This window comes from Polypterus senegalus, chromosome 8 (genome assembly GCF_016835505.1).
Source record: "Polypterus senegalus isolate Bchr_013 chromosome 8, ASM1683550v1, whole genome shotgun sequence".
NCBI lineage: Eukaryota > Metazoa > Chordata > Cladistia > Polypteriformes > Polypteridae > Polypterus > Polypterus senegalus.
This window is the reverse complement of record NC_053161.1, coordinates 160334973-160354770: the sequence shown is the minus strand read 5'-3', so window position 1 is coordinate 160354770 and position 19798 is coordinate 160334973. Positions and strand designations below refer to the sequence as shown.

At 40.3% G+C, this 19798-nt stretch overlaps 1 protein-coding gene across 2 annotated transcripts in view; it reads right to left on the bottom strand.

Annotated features, from left to right (window-relative positions):
• LOC120533287 (gastrula zinc finger protein XlCGF26.1-like) overlaps positions 1-18327 on the bottom strand; it is a 29059-nt gene extending 10732 nt beyond the window's left edge. Inside the window, exons 1-3 of one of the 2 annotated variants that reach the window (XM_039760111.1) lie at positions 18116-18327; positions 16275-16753; positions 11113-12631 (exon numbers count right to left, since the gene is read on the bottom strand). In XM_039760111.1, coding sequence (XP_039616045.1) covers positions 11637-12631; positions 16275-16644 — 1365 coding nt within the window. In that variant the 5' untranslated portion in view covers positions 16645-16753; positions 18116-18327 and the 3' untranslated portion in view covers positions 11113-11636. Of the gene's footprint in view, positions 1-11112; positions 12632-16274; positions 16754-18115 lie in introns of those variants that run through there. The other variant, XM_039760112.1, reaches the window with a different exon arrangement.
• Between the last annotated feature and the right edge of the window lie 1471 nt (positions 18328-19798).

The window sequence follows — 19798 nt, the reverse complement described above, 5'->3', positions numbered from 1 at the left end:
TCCGTGTATCTGCGAGTATATTTTCAGGCACATCATTAAAGGGGTGCAGGTTAGGTTAATTGGAAACTCCAAAATGGAGTGTGTGAGTGTGAGCAGAGTTCGCAATGGCCTTGTAGTGCTGCTTGGATAGATACCAGCCCTCCAAGAACCCTTAACTGAATTATGAGGTTTGAGAGCGAGTACTGTACAGCTTTATGTTATCAGTAAATGAAAGTATACAGCGGAACTTCTCACACATCCTAATCTGCTAATTACCTGGTGCTGCAAGCTGATCTGGGCTTTCAAGGAATACAAAAGCTGACGAAACCCCCAGTTTGTCTGTCCTTGTGACCAATAGCACAGGGCAGGTTTTGACTCTCTGGGTCCATTAATTGGATGAAGTGGGTTTAGGGGGTGAAAAAAATCATTCTTAATTAAATTTTTAATTACATTCACATTACATATATGTAGTGGACTGCACGATATATATATATATATATATATATATATATATATATATATATATATATATATATATATATATATATATATATATATATATATAGATATATAGATAATTCCTTCATCCTCCAGGAACTGCCTGCATACTCTCACCACTTGAGGCCAGGAATTGTTGTGCACCAGGAGCCACTGTACCAGCATAGGGTCTGACAATGGGTCCAAGGATTTCATCCTGATACCTAATGGCAGCCAAGGTGCCTTTGTCAAGCCTGTAGCGGTCTGTGTGACCCTCCATGGATATGCCTCCCCAGACAATCATTAACCCACCACCAAACTGCTCATGCTGAATGATGTTACAGGCAGCATAATGTTCTCCATGGCTTCTCCAGACCCTTTCACTTCTGTCACGTGCTCAGGGTGAACCTGCTCTCATCTGTAAAAAGCACAGGGCACCAGTGGTGTATCTGCCAATTCTGGTATTCTATGGTGAATGCCAATCGAGCTGCATGCTGCTGGGCAGTGAGCTCAGGGCCCATTAGAGGACATGGGGCTCTTGGGTCACCCTCATGAAGTCTTTCTGGTTGTTTGGTCAGAGACATTCACACCAGTGCCCTGCTGGAGGTCATTTTGTAGGGCTCTGGCAGTGCTCATCCTGTTCCTCCTTGCCCAAAGGAGCAGATACTGGTCCTGCTGATGGGTTATGAACCTTCTAGGGCCCTCTCTAGCTCTCCTAGAGTAACTGCTTGTCTCCTAGAATCTCCTCCATGCCCTTGAGACTGTGCAGGGAGACACAGCAAACCTTCTGGCAATGACATGTATTGATGTGCCATCCTGGAGAAGTTGGACTACCTGTGCAACCTCTGTAGGGTCCAGGTATCGCCTCATGGTACCAGTAGTGACACTGACTGTAGCCAAATGCAAAACTAGTGAAGAAACAGTCAGAAAAGACGAGGAGGGAAAAATGTCAGTGGCCTCCACCTGTTAAACCATTCCTGTTTTGGGGTCATCTCATTGTTGCCCCTCTAGTGCATCTGTTGTTAATTTCATTAACACCACAGCAGCTGAAACTGATTAACAACCCCCTCTGCTACTTAACTGACCAGATTAATATCCCATAAGTTTCATTGACTTTATGCTATACTCTGATTAAAAAGTGTTCCTTTAATTCTTTTGAGCAGTATATATATATATATATATATACAGGATATATATTTAGCTAAGCGAAATATGTTAAATGATTAAAATAGATTTTAAAATAAAATAATAAAACAATCATACCTATAGCATTCACACTCTCACCCTACCCATGTAAGAAAAGGTTAATATACAAAACAAGGAAATGCCAATAATTATTATTTGTGAAAGTGGCCATAGTTTCACAAGGCCAGATAAGTTTAAAAATGGGTTGAGAGTAAAGCTAAAAACAAGTGAAAGTTCCCTGTGTTCCCAGTCACCAGACCAATCACTCACTAATACTGAAACTGGATGAACGCCACAGATCTTCACATGTCAGAAGACAGAAACACAGGTGATTTCCAGTGAAAAGGCCATTGTAACTGTAAGTTAGTCACAATAGTGATCAAAGAAAAGAGCCTTCGCCATACAGAGGAAGGAGGAGGACAGAAAGGTCAAGGAAGAACAAAGATAAAGGGTGAGAAAGAAATATCTATTTCAAGGGAAAAAAAGAGTCAAAGACAACGGGCCAGAAGAAAAAATCGTGAAGGTCTGTCCAGCAGGGGGTGCTAGCTCCCTTGTTGGAAGAAGTTATATTGTAATGGCTGCGTTTAACCCTAAACTATATAGATATAATATAAAAAGGCGATATCCTTTCTTGTCTTCTAATTCTTGCCTAGCTGTTCTAAATAATGAGCCCCTGTGTGGAAAATCTGGCCTTGTGTTAGCTGTACTTGTGAGTGGATTTATAATTTTTTTTTTTTTTTGTACATAGTACAGTGACATTTTAAACTTGTATACTTGCTACAGAAGGTAATCTGAAAACGTATGCAGGAAAGAACTGAGTGTTTTTACTGTTGCGAACAGTCATGACAGTAGACATCAGTGACCAAACCAATCGCTTAACACAGACAGTGAACAAACTTAAATCATATACAGTATGTGGAGGACTTAGATGCCCATTCACACCTAAGAGTTTCTCTAGCGTTTTAGTGGTAGACCAGAAAGATCCTCAACCACCTATTGTGTGATTTGCAATTATTTTTTAACAATTCCGTCCGCATCAAAACATTATAGCAAAGAGTGGTTTAGGAAAGTCCTGTCCTCGGCTGTTTTTTGAGCAGTTTCAGCCAAACTCCTTGCTCCACTGAAATGAATATGCATTTCTTGAAAAGAGATGGTAAGACATAAAAACAAAGAAGAGGCGTTTTTGTATTGTTTTCACAGACAGTCACTGCCTCTTCCTGTGCGTTTAGCAAGGAGTGAAGGAGCTCAACAAAATTAGGAAAACGCTGGTGGTGTGCACACATATTCTTCTGTCCTTTAGTGAAAGCTATTGATGTCGATTAAGGATGGATTCAGCTTGCAATCACGTGAGTCAAGAACTAAAAAAAAAATTGCAAGTATACTTTAATAATAATAATAACAACAATAATAAGTTGCATTTATAGAGAGCCTTTCACAAACCCAAGGTCATTTTATATACAAAGGGGAAGAAAAAAAAAACCAAAGATTACACAGATGACAAAAGTTCTACGAAGAGGAAAGTTTGAGTTGAGATTTAAAGGTGGAGAAAGAGGAGCAATCTCCGAGAGATTGAGGAAGAGATTTCCAGAGTTGAGGGGCCATACCACTAAAGGACCTGCCTGCCAGGGTGAAGTCTGGTGTGTGGGACAGTAAGGAGATCACTGCTCGAGGACCTGAGAGGGTGACAAGGAGTGTAAGGAGTTAGGAGCTGAGTGAGGTAGAGAGGGGGCAAGGTTATGTAAGGCTTTGAAGGTGAGAAGCAGAATCTTGAATTTAATCCTTGATGGAACCGGTAACCAGTGAAGTTGGGCAAGAACGTGAGATGAGATGTAAGCAAACCACTTTGTGTGGGTGAGGACTCTGGCTGCGGAGTTCTGAATATACTGTAGCTTCTGTATAGATTTTGCAGGGAGGCTGATGGAAAGGGAATTACAGTAATCAATACAAGACATTATGAAACAATGAACCAGAGTCTGAGCATCATTAAAGGCGGGCAATGTTACGGAGATGACAGAATGAAATTTTGGACAGAGACCTAATGTGTAGCTCAAAGTCAAGTGATGAATCAAACAAAACACCAAGATTTCTGATAGCAGGAGCAGTTGTAATCACATTGAAATGTCTTAAGGTCAGTATGTATGTTTTAACATAGGCAGAGTGGTAGCAGAAAGCGGCCATTCCTGCCTCGCTCCCAGCATCTGGATGGGGTTTGCACATTCTTGTGCCTTTCTGAAATGGTCTCAGCGAGTGCGATTAACTCTTTATGATCACCTGTTTTGAATACTAAATGCTGGAAATGTGTCAGTAATACAGCTCAATTAACAAAATAAATGTAGTCCTTCAGGTGTTGTGAAGTAAATAGCTTTCCCTTTAACCACGCCTAACCCCAATGGCCACTGCACCACCAGATTACATGGTTTCAAATTATCTCTAGCAAATAACTGAATTAATACTAAATACGCAATTTGTAGGTTACTGTTAGTGGATTGCATGCAGCACACTCTTTTCCGTTTGGCTATGCGGTTGTGCCCTACAAAGCAGCAGCGTATTTTCCACTTGGTGTGTTTTTTTTGCTTTACACTCAGTGTAAAAGCCGTTCATATAATAATATGTAAATACCTGTATTAATGAACAACGATCAGTTGATTAGCCATACCTTTGTGTACCAAGTAGGTGCTCCATTAGTCTGTCCTGCTTCCAGCTTTAAAACTCTTTTAGGGCTAAATATTTTTTCTTCTTTTTGTCCCAGGAGTAAATATTTTTCCAAAAAAGCCCACAAAGCAATATTTTCACTCATAAATCAACATAAAATACTTATGTTGACTCTCTGTTTTATGTTCCAGGAGCCCCTAAAGTATGCATATTCACATGCTTATCATATACAAAATACTTTCTGGTAAAAAGAACTACTTGAAGTAGTCAAGTGGCTGCTAATCCGTAGTGTCCACCAGCAGGCCACATCGTTGGGTGAAGTCCTGTTGCCAACTCGTCTCCCGTTGATCGAGGTCTGTGTAGTCCCCCCCAGGGCAAACGTTTTTATTGGCGCGTCAGCTGCACGAGCATGTCCAGCACTACAATCAGCTGATGCAGGCATGTGACTTTCATTTTCAATATCCAGATCACTTGTATTAAAATCGGAGTTCAATAAGTCAGAGTCCAATTCAGCAATAATATGCAAAAAACTAAGAAAGAAAGAAATAATACACACAGAGTATTTTGCTTTATGCATTTGCTTCGCTCTCTCACCCGAAGTCGATGCCATTCTAAACGTTGCTTACTCTATGCTACTCACACACACATGCAGGGTTTCATCATCAAGTCAATGAGTCTAACGGTCCTCCAAGCAAAGAGGGTCTACCTATAACGTAATGATGAGTTTTATCAACATTTACAGCTTTCTTTCACCCTCTGTCCCTGATATCCATCCTCAACCCCTTGTGTCGACAAAAGTCGACATTCATCCATCCATTTTCCAACCCGCTGAATCCGAACACAGGGTCACGGGGGTCTGCTGGAGCCAATCCCAGCCAACACAGGGCACAAGGCAGGAACCAATCCCGGGCAGGGTGCCAACCCACCGCAGGACACACACAAACATACCCACACACTAGGGCCAATTTAGAATCGCCAATCCACCTAACCTGCATGTCTTTGGACTGTGGGAGGAAACCTGAGCGCCCGCAGGAAACCCATACAGACACGGGGAGAACATGCAAACTCCACGCAGGGACAAAAGTCAACATCCGCCCTAAAATGTTAGTAGAAAGGATGGTCCCCGAGCAAAGGCACAAAGTCTTACTTATAAATAATTAGCTTACATAACTCATTTGCATATTACAGCTATACTGTATAATATAAAATAATACATCTCATTGGCTACAGAAATACAGCACCTTGTTCAACCACACAAATCACATGCTAGTTGTGTGCAGCATGCCTCACATTCCTTACTGTAAATGGTTAAAGCCTTATTCCTCCAACACTCATTATTTTCATAAACTAAGAGTGCTGCACACGGGCACACTTAGCTCTTCGCAAACATCTTGACATATAGGCGTGCTCAGCATCTCACTTTATCTGGTCAGCTTGAGCTCGGGCTAATAATAATAATTCTTTGCATTTATATAGCGCTTTTCTCACTACTCAGAGCGCTCAGCAATTGCAGGTTAAGGGCCTTGCTCAAGGGCCCAACAGAGCAGGGTCCCTATTGGCATTTACGGGATTCGAACCGGCAACCTTCCGATTGCCAGTGCAGATCCGTAGCCTTGGAGCCACCACTCCGCCTATAAGAGTATGGCCTGTATGAGATTTATAGCCTTCTCGTTGTCCAGAGCTGTTTGAAGCTGGGTATGCAGCATCTGGCTTTGTCTGGCGAGATCCCTCTTCTGCGCCACAGAAGTCTGAAGTAGGGATTCCAGTCTTTCTGCCCCAGCACATTCACACACAACTTGCCTCCTTCAGACAGCTCCCAGCCCATCATTCAATCCCAACTGATTACTGAAACATTATAAAACGTACAATGTCTGTGTTTTTCTTTCACAGAACCTGCAACATTTGGGTTACAAAGGAGCACTCAAAAGCATCTTCTTGACACTGTGAGCAAGACAGAATTTCCTTCTCTACTGTGTGTAGAAGCAGCCTTCAGAGCTGCTGCAAGCAGTGCACTCAAGGTGACGTCAGCTGGGCCATCGATCACCAACCCAAAACCCTGAATGCAGAGCCATCAGGTCACCACCTATCTGGACAATTCAAATACCAACTCGGTCAAGGTCAGTGGATTTCAAACTGTGGGGTGGGCCAACCTAGGGAGCGCAAAGTATCAAAAAGGGGGGAGCGAAGATGTGAATAAAAGAAATCAAGAATCGAAAATATGAAAAATACATCTATTGAAACCAAAATAAATTAACTTAAACTATGTTCTGAAACTAGAAAAATAAATATAGTTAGATTAATGTCGATAAAAGTTAAGTAGGTATAATAAAATATGAATCTATGATATATCATTAATTAAAAAAAGAACAAATTGGTATTAGTGAGCTCCTTTCAAAAAAACGTTAGGGGGGCGCGATTAAAACTGTTATGAAAACTCGGGTCGCAAATACGTAAAGGTTGAGAAACGCTGGTCAAGGCCCTTTCTTGTGAATGAAAAGTGACCTGTGCAGTAAGTATAGCAAAAAGACTCTTCATTTGCAGAGGGCTCTCTTTCATGATCTGACAAGGAGTGCACATCAAATGCAACTGTTTTCTCATTACCACCACCACCTTGCACAAGAACAGCACCAAAACCATATTCAGGAGCACATAATAAGAAACTAACCAAGAGTCAAACAGAGGAAGCAATGGACTGGTAAAAATCAATGCCTTGGCACAAGTACAGGAGTTCTGTAGAAGGGTATGAAGAATTGTGAAAGAGCCTGTAATCAGTCCAATGAAACAGTGTTAAAAGAGAATTTCCTGAAGATGAGATGCTTTATATCCGTGTACTCTAAATTGGGTTGAAGGCCACTGGATGAAATTGCATGGCAATTCAAATTTTCTGCAACCCACACCCATGAAGGCAATGCATTATTTCTTGTAGCCTTAGCTTATAGATCATAGGGGACTCAATAGATCTTGTAGAAGACATTGGCCAATATCCAGTCCTGTGACAGCACTTCAATGTACTTGGAACAGAGGCCAGAGCAAAGGTTACCTTTGTCAACCAAAAAAAGCCCATCATGTGTAACAAATACAGTACTATATCTGCTGCCATTTGACACCAGACAATAGAAAACATTTTTAGAGTGTGGCAAAACAATCACCATTGATTTCTTTGAATTGTGTAAATCGACATGCAGCTGCAGTCCACCCAACCTTTACAGAATTTTCAAAGTATAGGACAGAGAATGTAGCCTGTGTGTGATTTATAGACACTGAGATGAAACAGTACCACATCCCAGAAAAGGTTTTTGCATGTAATTGATTAGACACACTTTGTGCAGTGTCAGAGGCCCGCACGTATATTGCAGAATGTAGATCTATTCAGGGAGAAGTGAAAATGGCTGCTTGTAATGTCAACAAGTAATCCTGGTAGCTTACCGGAACACCGAATGTACACAAGTACAAGGTAAGAACATTGATTTCAAGCACAGTAACATTTGGCACGGCTTGTAAGGGTCCGACAACATGATAGAATTTGGCAAAATGTCCAGATTGGCCATACTGGTTGCATTTAATGGTTTTAGTGGGGGCATTTGGGGTTGTTCACAAAGCATATTTAAGACCCACAACAGTTCAGTGATCTATTCTATATGAGCCTGTAACCCTGTACTGGAGACACTAAGCTGCTGCTGTTGCTGCTGAAGCAGATTTGCAGCACAGGCACCCTCAGCCCCACAGAAGGCACTCCGAGTCTCAGGACAGGCAGCAGAATCAAGATTTATTACCTGATGCACACATGGTCCCAGTTCAGATGAACTGAGCCCTGAGCAGTCCGTGAGCCTCACAATTGTTACAATTCTTATCACAAAATATTCCCACTTCATGTAATTTCCCATCATCTGCTGTACAGGGTTTCTAATAATAATGACCTCGCTCAGCACCTTTTCTCATAACAATCACCAGGTGTTGCAGACTTTCTCATAACAATTTACCCTTCACTATCTCTTTCTTCATTAAAATCCCTTTGGCTCAAGGGACGTATGTGCCACCTGGAGGTGAGCATCACCAAATCACTCCTCCCTAATCCTGAGCTGTTAAAGAGTGACGGCCTTTGGTTAAATAGTTCTCACCACTACTGTACTTTGGACTCAGTAGAACCCACCTATGAAAATTGGACTGCTTAAGTAATAATCCAATTAATATTTACTTGTTGTATTAGCATTGCTTAAAGCTGACATAATAGACAGCCATGCCAGTTAGGCGGCAGCATGCAGTTTAATTGATAAGGGCTAAGCTGCAGACAGCTTGGCGCCTTTTGACTACTTGAAGTAACAGTACAGACCCTTAACAATTAATTCTTGCATAGTTTAAAACTGGTTTAATATACTCTTCTATAACTTTATTATTATTCATAAAGAGGCACAAACCTATAAACTTAAAGGCACCTTTAACCTATATGTATAGTATATGCACTAATATGAAAGCTTGCCTATAGTGTTCCCATATTTAAACCTTGAATGCTTAGAGAAACTTGTTTAATCTACCTGGCAGAAGACTCAGTGTAATCAGAACATAACTTTAATGTCACTATCCTCTGTACAAATATATTTTATAAATCTACTTTTCTTTCTACTCCCATGCACAGAGCCGGATTTAGCACAGGGGTTCACCATATAAGTACTCCTAGGCAAAGCATAAGACAAGACAGATAAAAGACAGCTGGGGAAACGTGCACTATTTTTCGTCTGTCAGAGTCAGCATGAAACTGTATCCTCATTGCTTTGTTTGGAATGGCTTGATTCACCTAAGTGGGGGCCTGCACATGAAGAAAGAGTATAATTAAAGCCTTGGAACATTGACAGGCACACATTTGAAGCCGATGGACAGATGGAAGATAACATCATCCGATCCTGAAAATCCTTTCAACACAGCAACGAATATGGCAGACTCTACACATTGGGCCCCCACTCCCGAACTGGGTTCTTGCCATTGGCTTCTTTCATCTGTTATGCAGAGTAAGCCGTCATTATAGAAAGCTAAGTTATTTCTCCTATATGATATCTTAACACCGTATCATTAAGGGAGGGGTATCGCCTTTTTATATTACATCTATATAGTTTCGGGTTATGTAACATGCCTCAATTACAAAAGAACTCATTCCAACAAGGGAGCTAATGCCCCCAGCTGGATATACCCAGCACCTATGCAACTAAAACAAACTCTAGCTGCTTCAAAGAACACAACATCCGTGATTCACAGATATTTAAAACAAAGCAAGTGAAAGGGCAGACAGGCCACTCTTTTATGCTAAAAATCAATTGTGGCCTTTCTTAACTCTATGAGGGCTGAATATTTTTTCATCTGTCGTGCAGACACCAGCCAACGGAGGTAAAGGCAGTTCTAATGAGAATGTGAAGTGAATGTGCAAAGCAAAATACTCAGTAGACTATGTTTTGTGTATTACAGTGATCCCTCGCTATATCGCGCTTCGACTTTCGCGGTTTCACTCCATCGCAGATTTTAAATGTAAGCATATCTAAATATATATCACGGATTTTTCGCTGGTTCGCGGATTTCTGCGGACAATGGGTCTTTTAATTTATGGTACATGCTTCCTCAGTTTGTTTGCCCAGTTTATTTCATAGAAGGGACGCTATTGGCGGATGGCTTAGAAGCTACCCAATCAGAGCATGTATTACGTATTAACTAAAACTCCTCAATGATATACGATATGCTTCCCGCGCGGTGCTTGATTGTTTGCTTTTCTATGTCTCTCTCACTCTCTCTCTGCCTGATGGAGGGGTGTGAGCAGAGGGGCCGTTTGCACAGAGGCTGTTTGCCTAGAGGATACGGACGCTCTTCTAAAAAATGCCGCTTTATCGCGGTGCTTCGGCATACTTAAAAGCACAAAAGCACGTATTCATTTTTTGATTGTTTGCTTTTCTCTCTCTCTCTCTCTCTGACATTCTCTGCTCCTGACACGCATTCCTTTGCAGAGAAGATATGTTTGCATTCTTTTAATTGTGAGAAAGAACTGTCATCTCTGTCTTGTCATGGAGCACAGTTTAAACTTTTGACTAAAGGGTGTTATTTCATGTCTAGAGGGCTCTAATAATGTTAACAGTGTGGGAGAGTTTAAAAGGGCTTAAAATATATAGAAAATAACTATACAAACATATGGTTTCTACTTCGCAGACTTTCATCTATCGCGGGGGGGTGCGTTTGAGGAGGGATTACTGTATTGCTGAATTGGACTCAGACATATTGCACTGAGATTTTGATGCAAGGAATCTGGTGTACCAGCATCAGCTGATTGGCCCCCATCTGACTGAAGTGCTGAATGCTACTGGACGTAATTATAAATTGACACCTGCCTCAAAAGAGTTGATTAGCTCTTTCATGGTCTAAGACTAACTGTAACCCTTACTATACTAACGTGTTCCAGGATATAATGATTATCATATATGCTCATGATTCTCTTTGAATATATGCAAATCATCAACTTTAAGAATATACTTTTCTATACTGCCTTTTTTGCAGATGGATTTATTTCCATTGCTTTGTGACACAGTGTACTGTACATAACATTCACAGAAATTTCTATAGTAGCCAGTGACAGCTTTGGCTTCGGCGACCACAGATTTCATTTATCTATCGATAACAATCACATTCTGTGAAATAAAAGCAGTAGTAGCATTGGCATACCGTGTCTACAAAAACCTTCCACCCTCTTTGAGGTTTTCATATTTTATTGTTATACATCTTTGTATCACAGTGGATTTAATTTGACACTGGTGAACAGAAAAAGACTAATGTCAAAGAGAAAACAGATCTCTGTAAAGTGGTTTAAATTAATAACAAATGCAAAAAACAAAATAATTGATTGCACAAGTATTTTCCCCTGTTAAGTAAAGCAAACCTAAATCATTACTGGTGTTGCCAATTGCTTTTAGAAATCACAAAATTAATTCAATAGAGATTTTTTGTCGTAGTCCAGGGCTTTTCAGTTGATCATAGTCTAAATGCACCTAATCTAAAATGTCCACCTTGTAGTGAGTCAGTATGATGGAATAACTTACACATTGAAGACAAAATAACAACTCTAAACAACTCCACAAAATGGTGCTTGAAAAGCACAAGTCAGGGCATGGAGTCCAGTTAAATCAACCATTAAGAAATGGAAAGAGTATAGCAGTCAGAATTTAGAGGATGCACCTTTGCATAATCAGTGACTTGGACTTTGCATAATCAGACTTCTTGTCAAATTCTACCTTTGTGTGTCTTCTACTGCATACCAGTGTTTAGTTTGCTTCTTTACTCTGCTTCTTTAGTGTGTTCATTATCATCATCTTTGATTATGTTTTTAAAAAAATTCCGTTTCTGGATTTCTCAGTTTCTTTTTCTCCAGCGTGAACTCTCGAGTGTGTCTGAAAACCACTTCTGCTGGAGAATCTCTTTCCACATTCAGAACAGCAATATGGCTTTTCTCCAGTGTGAGTTCTTATGTGGCTCTTTAGACTGCTCCCTTGTGAGAATTGTTTCCCACACTCAAAACAGCGGTATGGCTTCTCTCCAGTGTGAGTTCTTGTGTGGGTCTGAAGAATGTTCATTTGTGAGAATCGTTTCCCACATTCAGAGCAGCAGTATGGCTTCTCTCCTGTGTGAATTCTTGTATGGTTATAAAGATGTTTCCTATCAGAAAACCGTTTACCACATTCAGAACAGCAAAACGGTTTCTCTCCAGTGTGAATTCTTGTGTGGTTCTGAAGACTGTTCCAGTAAGTGAACTGTACGCCACATTGAGAACAGCAATATGGTTTCACACCAGTGTGAACTCTGCTGTGGGTTTCAAGGCTGTTCTTTCTAGAAAATTGCTTGCCACATTCAAAACAGCAATGAGGCTTCTCTCCTGTGTGAATTCTTGTATGGGTCTTAAGGCTGCTTTTTCTTGAAAATCGTTTGCCACAATCAGAACAGCAATGAGGCTTTTCTCCTGTGTGAATTCTTCTGTGGTTTTCCAGATAGCTCTTTCTTGAGAATTGTTTGCCACAATCAAAACAACAATGAGTGTTCTGTGTAGCACAACTCCTCTGATTATCTCCATTTTTAGATTTGCATTTATAACTTTTTTGCTGCTCATGGTAAACATGCATTGTAATCGAATTTATACTGTTCAACTGTTTTTGAGTGGTGTTGCTGTGGGAACTGTTTTGCAAGGAGGCGGGTATTGAAATGTCTGATCCTGAAGATGTTATATTTATGGTTTCTTCAAACACCATTTGTTGTAATCTATGGTGAGGAGATGTCTGAGAAACTGAAGAAATGGAAAAGTTCCCAGGGTCTTGCAAGTCTGTAAAAATGAACACATACACAATTTAACATAAAAATTAAATATTCTGAAAGATGTTTGACAAAAGCTTGCTGTTTAAAATAGCCAAATCATGCAGCAGCGTAGAACTGACAAGGATTGTGCAGCAAAGAGAAAGACTGCACTCCAACATATGAGGAATCCTCCACTTGATCCTTCAACAACAACTCCACACAACAGGCAACATCCATAAAAAGTTGGTATCATAAAACCATTTATCTGTGCCAAAAGAAAGTAAAACGTAAAATACCAATAAGCATCCAACCTCTCCCTGCTTTATGTTTGATATAAGTGTAAAGGCTGGAAACACAGAAACTTAAGGTAAATAAAGTAGGAGCCTTACTGAATTATTTGATTAATCACCAATTATTTATTAACAAAGTTACATTTTCTTCTTCAAATTTCAAATTATTATGGTGTCATACCTGGGTGGGCATCTTATTGATGATTAATCATCAATTTCCTACATTAGATATCAGGAATTAGGTTTCGACAGACTTGACAATTTGTTGTATTTGTTGCTGGGTTGATCTGCTTCCATTAACACATTTGTTATGAATGCAACAAAGAAACTCAAATGAATTATTATTTGCAAGACAAATTTCAACCAGGAGATGAGAACTGCAGCTCTAGGCAACAGAATACTGATAGGAGAATGTAGTTCGGAGTCGATAGGAGTTGTTATTTAAAGGGCAAAAGGCAAATTGAGAATCAAAGACAGGTGACAACTCCTTCTTAAACTCTTTTGAATTTTGTGACTTCTGTAACTTTCCACTCTGCAAATGTCTGCACAGAACAGAACCTGGAGAAAATGATGCCTAGAAGAACCTCAGACAATATAAGCCAGAGAGAGCATCCTGACCACGGCAACTGTGTCCAAAGAAAAAGTGGACATTAAACCTTCAGAGATTCATTAGTAACACTGACCATCACTAAGCATTGTTTTGACTAGAGTGTTATAGTTATATTATATAAAATCCAACATCTGTCTGTCTGCATGTCTGTCTGCTTTTCACAAAAGATCTACTTAATGGATTTATACTGTTTTTTTTAATTGTAATTTGCTTGAACATTCCAGTTGATTTTGCGACTTCTCTAATCACACTAAGAATCATAGTTCGCTTGCAGCAGAGATATATTCTCGCTAATCCGAGACAGAGGCTGTGGGCCGAGGGGAGGGGGAAGCATGACATCAGGAGTAGGGAGCTGGGCAGGGCCCTCCTCACTGTCCTGTTTCACTTCTACATGGGCGGAGCTGCATATGACAGCTAGTGTATATCTATATATTATATATGGTCTTCGGGATTAAACAAACTAAACCTGAAGACTCCTTAGCAGTTTTACTATATTTGTGAACTAAGAGAGGTGTCAGCTAACTCTTAAGAATTATCCAGGGCAGAGGACATGGACCCACCTGTGCTGGCTGTCCCACTGACTTTCATAAGAAGACACTAGCGATACCCTATCACTGACATACAAGTCCTGTTAATCTTTGTCTCAAGAAAATACCTTCTGACAGACAATGGTTTTTAGTGAAAATTTCAAGCCTTGCCCTCCTTGGCTGAGGTGTTTCACTTGCACGTTGTTGAGCCACGGCGTTTGCTTCCATTGGATGTCGTATCTCTTCATCTGTGTTGTTAGCACAACGGTGTTGTTGTGCAGCGGCGTTTGCTGCATACAGGCGTTTCATAGTGAGAAGTGAGGTACACGCATGCTCCATCGAGTGGCTGTGGTTGAGCATGAGCAGAGCGGACTGCTGCTTACATGCACAGGTCTTTCATTTATGTGCGTATGTGTATATACATACACACAAGTTATACGATTTTCCAGTTTTCCTTCAAATTTAATCACTTGAAATGCAATGATTGACCTAAAATGGGAACAACTAATAGGCTGCAACCTACAGACATTCTGCAGCACTTCAAGTAAATGAAGCCTTGCAAGTTGAAGCAATTTGCACAGGTGTCCCAACTTATGTGGATTACTTAAAATCCTCTGTCTGTCTTAAAGCAGAGTTGGACCAGACTGTGCTACTACACCCTATGAAGTACTACTTGGACAATATCCCAATGATAATGGCAAGAAAATGGCAAGTAACAAATGAAATGAGACAGAGTATTATGACCCTTAGAAGTGTAGGACTTTTATTTAGAGAAATTGCAAAAAAATTCAAAGTGTCAGTAAGTACAGTGGTGTCCTACACAATTCAAAGGCAATTGGAAACTAGAAGAAATTCTGATAGGAAGAGATCTGGCAGAGCCAAAGTCACCACCCAATCGGAAGACTAGTTTCTGAGGGTCATCAGCTTGAGTGATAGACGCATCACAGCACAACAGCTTCAGCACAGCCTAACAGGAAGGTTAACAACAAAAAAAAAAGCAAGGTGTCAGTTTGTACAGTGGAGAGGAGACTTGGTGCTGCAGGTTTCACAGGGTGAGTGGCAGTCAGAAAGCCATTCCTTAAAGGGCAAAATAGGGCCTGGAAATATCAGCTGTGGACTACTGCAGGCTGGAAGAAAATCTTATGGACTGATGAATCCAAATTTGAAATCTTTGGTTCATCATGCAGGGTGTTTGTATGCCGTCAAGTTGGTGACAGGATGGTTCCTCAGTGTGTGGCACCAGCTGTCAAACATGGAGGAGGACGTGTGGTGGTCTGGGGTTCAGATGCTGGAGGCAGAGTTGGTGACTTGCACAGAGTGACTGGCATTCTGAATCAAAAGGGTTACCACAGTTTGGCTGTTATATCAGCAAAAGGGGGCTACTTTGATGAGTCAAAAATTGGAATAAAATGTTGTACACTTAATGATTCCTTGTCTTATTCTTATTTGCCATTGTTTGGATTTGTTCGATGCCTTAATTTCATGGAATATTATGACATTAGACGTGTGTGCATTGCACTTTTGACTGGTAGCGTATGTATATATGTACTGTAAATTACATACATGTATACACACACACATATGCTGTATACATCAAATAAACACACACATATATTACACATATAAAGAGAGCACGTGAAAGCAGTTTGAAGTGCTTACAGAAGTTCTTTCAATGGACAACTGGTCAGGCCACCACATCAGCACCAACACAACTGGGCCAGAGGTTTGTTGTTTTATCCTTGTACTTGTGCTGTTAAGTGATATTCCTCTAGAATTTATTTTGTTAATAACACAGATATTTTTGTGTTGTCTTACCTCCTTGCCATCATTCTAGATAGAAGGGTGTCTACAAAAGTGCCCCCTCTAGTTTGCAGAGGTAAACTTTTACCTCTCCTGTAGAATTCTCTGCTTATTTTATTACTTCCCTTGGTCTAACACAACAACAGTGAAAATACTAAAAAAATGTTACCATAGATATCTGGTCTGACTTGCAGTACATGTACTGCTCGCAGTTAATGTGATTAAATTCTCAATTTGTTCAGTTCAAATATGTGTATTGTCCTGGATAAAGGAGCAATTTACTAAAAAATAAATTCTCCACCTTTCACTGTGCACAATGCTACAATTCTACTTTTAACATTCATAAATATTCTAATAATAATACAAGTTACCCACTTAGGCAACATTCTTGCACACCCAACCAACCAGATTCTTTGATTTTACACTTACTTCCTCAACACATACCTGGAAATGGTGGTGGATCTGCCGATGTTCTGCTTAATAAGGATCCCTCGGCCCTCTCACAGTCCGATTTTACAGTAATAGAAAACTCCTGAAACAAGCAGAGTCCATCTTGACATTCATTGTCTAAATGAAGCTCTTCTCCTTTCATACTGTCTGTAAGTTCATGTTTGTATGTGCCACTTATGAGAGACCTCTCCTCAGCCTCTTTTTTAACATCCATTGAAGACAGCTCCTTATCTTCATCTTTAACACAATGGCCCTCCTGTTTAGTACAGACAGACTCCCATTCACAGCCTTCCTCTTTAATATTTAATGTGATTATCTCCATAGTACTCATGTCAGCCTGGCATGTCTCGTCTTTGGCATCCATTTAAGGTTTACAAGAAATGACAGCAGCTTCTTGCTCCTTGCAGAAAGAAGATTGAATTTAACAAGGGAAAAATGCTCAAGCGCAACCTCTATAATATGGGAGGTGTTTTCTGCAAAAATCAAAATGAAAATTAAAAATAGTACAATAAAATACAATCTCTCTTTTGCAATTTCGTTTTCAAAGTCTGTATGCAAGAGTTGTGCAGAAATTAAAATGAAAATGAAATACCCCATTTGCAATTTCATTTACAAGTCTGCCTGCAAGAATGCTGCAGTGAATTTAAATAACCCCATTTGAAAGGAAGCTGCAAAAATGAAAAGTAAAACGCAAATAAGCACTGACGTCACCAGCTGCTCATTGAATTTTCATTTGCAAGCTCTCAACATGCAAATAGCACGGGTCAATGGGCGGGGCTTTGCACCCCGATTTCCCACAATTCTTTGTCCTTCTAGAGCCACTTCGATCGATAGAATCCTTCTCGCCTACGTCTCAGTTTTTGATTAAAAATGCTGAATTGGATTATCTCACACGTCAAAGTTGCTGGTGTGAATAAAAATTTCCCGTGCCTTATAGGTTGAGTTGTTGGGGGTTAACATTGCTTCTGGGGCCCCTGAAAAGCTTAAGCTGCATTAGTTTCATAGCAGACACTCGGTCGGACATTCTAGACCGCCCCTTAGAGAAGCGGCTGCATGAATGTTAACATTTTACATCCGGGAATTTAATATGTCTTGGCAATCTTCTAAAATATGACATGTTCTTTGTCACATATCGTGGCCTTGAGATTACATTGATGCAAATCATGCATTTTTTTTTCTTAAGGACAGTTTTCTTCACAACAGTGCCATACGTATCACCAAAACGATCGCAAAAAATGTGCATAACTTTGAAATGCACGCTCGCACGTACATAGCGGCGTGTCTTCCCAAGACAGAAATAAATACCCATCATCAAACAGGAATTCCACAGAGTCGCAGGTACAGCAATACCGGGACTATCTTCTTCAGTGGATACCTATACCAAATATGTTTAGGAATGCAGTTTTGATTTGGGGTTCTGTAATTGCATAAGGAAACTATATGACTTCTGCAGTTCATTTGCCTGATGGCTTTTACGAATGAAGCACAAGTATGTATATCAGATACTCAGTAAAAATACCAACGTATCCGCTTGTCCATTCTTAAAATAATATGACAGCCCACGTATATACAGTAATTGCAAATGCTGAGGTCATGTTCGAACTAGGTTAAAAGGTGAGCACTTTGAGTCCCTGCTTCAGATTTCTACATGACAATAACCTTTGTCATGTAATTACCGGACAATACTGGCTTCAGTGCGGGCACGGTAACGTTCGACATCCATCACTGCTCATACGGTTTTTGCTATTACTGGTATTGCTAAACAATCCGCACAGAATACATGTTTATCCTGAGCACCACTAATAAAATTAAAAGCCCACACTCGGACTTCTTACCCGTATTTCTCTAAGTGACCGGATTCTCTTCAAATCCACTCGCACTGATAACTCAGTGTATGCCGCTTTGCCAGCGGATAGCCCTGTTTAACAATCCACGGTCCCAGCCGACTGTTCTCGCACCATACTGTTGTTAAATATTCGCGCCCGGTATCGAAGAAGCGCACATCAACTTCAGCCATCGTCGCCCTTAATGACGCCACAGACTTCACCGCCTCTTTCCACGCCCTTCAGCCTTTTGAGTTGACGCAAGCTCTCTGTGTCGACAGGCTGCGGGTCAGCTAAGCGCACGCGCGTACATTTGCTCTCTGTTTATGTTGTAAAGTCAATATTACGGGGCTAGTATGGCCAGTTAGAATACGAAGTAAAAACGCGGGAGAAGTAGTGTACAAACACCAGAGTACTGTTGAATATGCGAGATAATGTAGCCGAGCTGCTAATGGTAATGGACCAACCAGTATTACGAATTCGGCCATGGCAGGACTTATTATGCAAAACATGTTTGAATTTGCATGGGCGGCGCAACATAGGTAAAGACAAAAGATTAAAAAGGGTCGCGCTGCGTAAGGTACGTCTCTGGAACTGAAATTTATGGAAAAAAATCACCCCAAAGCGGAAAATAGTGACATGCGAGTTGTGAAGAACTGAAATAGCGGTGAGTGTACATGTTCCGTTGCCATAACACTTGACACTCTTACTGTCCCAGCAGGAGTAGTGGGCGCATACATAATTAAGTATAAATTACATACAGTTTTTTTTTTTTTTCTTTTTTTGGTTAAATAAATAAAACAAGAACCATAGCGCCGATTATCTTTTTGCACTTCATCCTAATGCAAGTGTCTGCTTCCTTGAACTGCAAATTCAGTCGCTACAATATACAATATATTATTTTGCTCTTCTTCTTCGGCATTTTATATAAAAAATATACAAGTGTTACATGTACTTTAAGCCCGTTGGATGAGAATAAACAGTCATCCTGGAAGTTCTATTGAATTCCTCTAATATAGTGGTTTTCAAAGCGTTTTGGACCGAGGACCACTCTGGCAAAGTGAAAGATATAAAGGAACACCTATGGCCAACATCCACTCCTTACCGTAAATACCGAGTTAGACTGATCACATTTTTTTTTTTTTTTTTTGTATAAGCACTCGAGTGAAAAACACTGTAAGGACCCGAAATACAAATTAGAAGAGTTGGCACACAAACAGAATATTAGTAGGACTGAAGAGGACTATTAATTTGAAAGATGCAAATTAATTTAAGCGCATGCACTAATCCAACAGTTATCTCCTTGGAAGGTGTACTAAGACAGACACGAAAAGGAGAAAAAAAAATCCATTGTTGAGAAAAAAACTTTCCTTTGTTTTCAAAGAAGTCATTCACAGACACCTGATGAAAATGCAGAACAGTTCTTTATTTGCACATAGATATGCACAAATGTCTCCATAGAGTGAGTAATCAATAAAAAAAAATAATTCCCTTTTATACTTTTCTATTACTATTACCCTAATACATCACATCATCTGACACTTATCTGATTTTCAGGAAGAGGAGAGTGGGCAGGTGACGTCACATTAGTGTGGCGAGCAAGTGGGTGTGCACGCTGTGTGCACATACCGACAGAGTCAAAAGATGTCACCAGAAGGTAATCACATGGGTATTTGAGAGGCATGAGAACCTCGT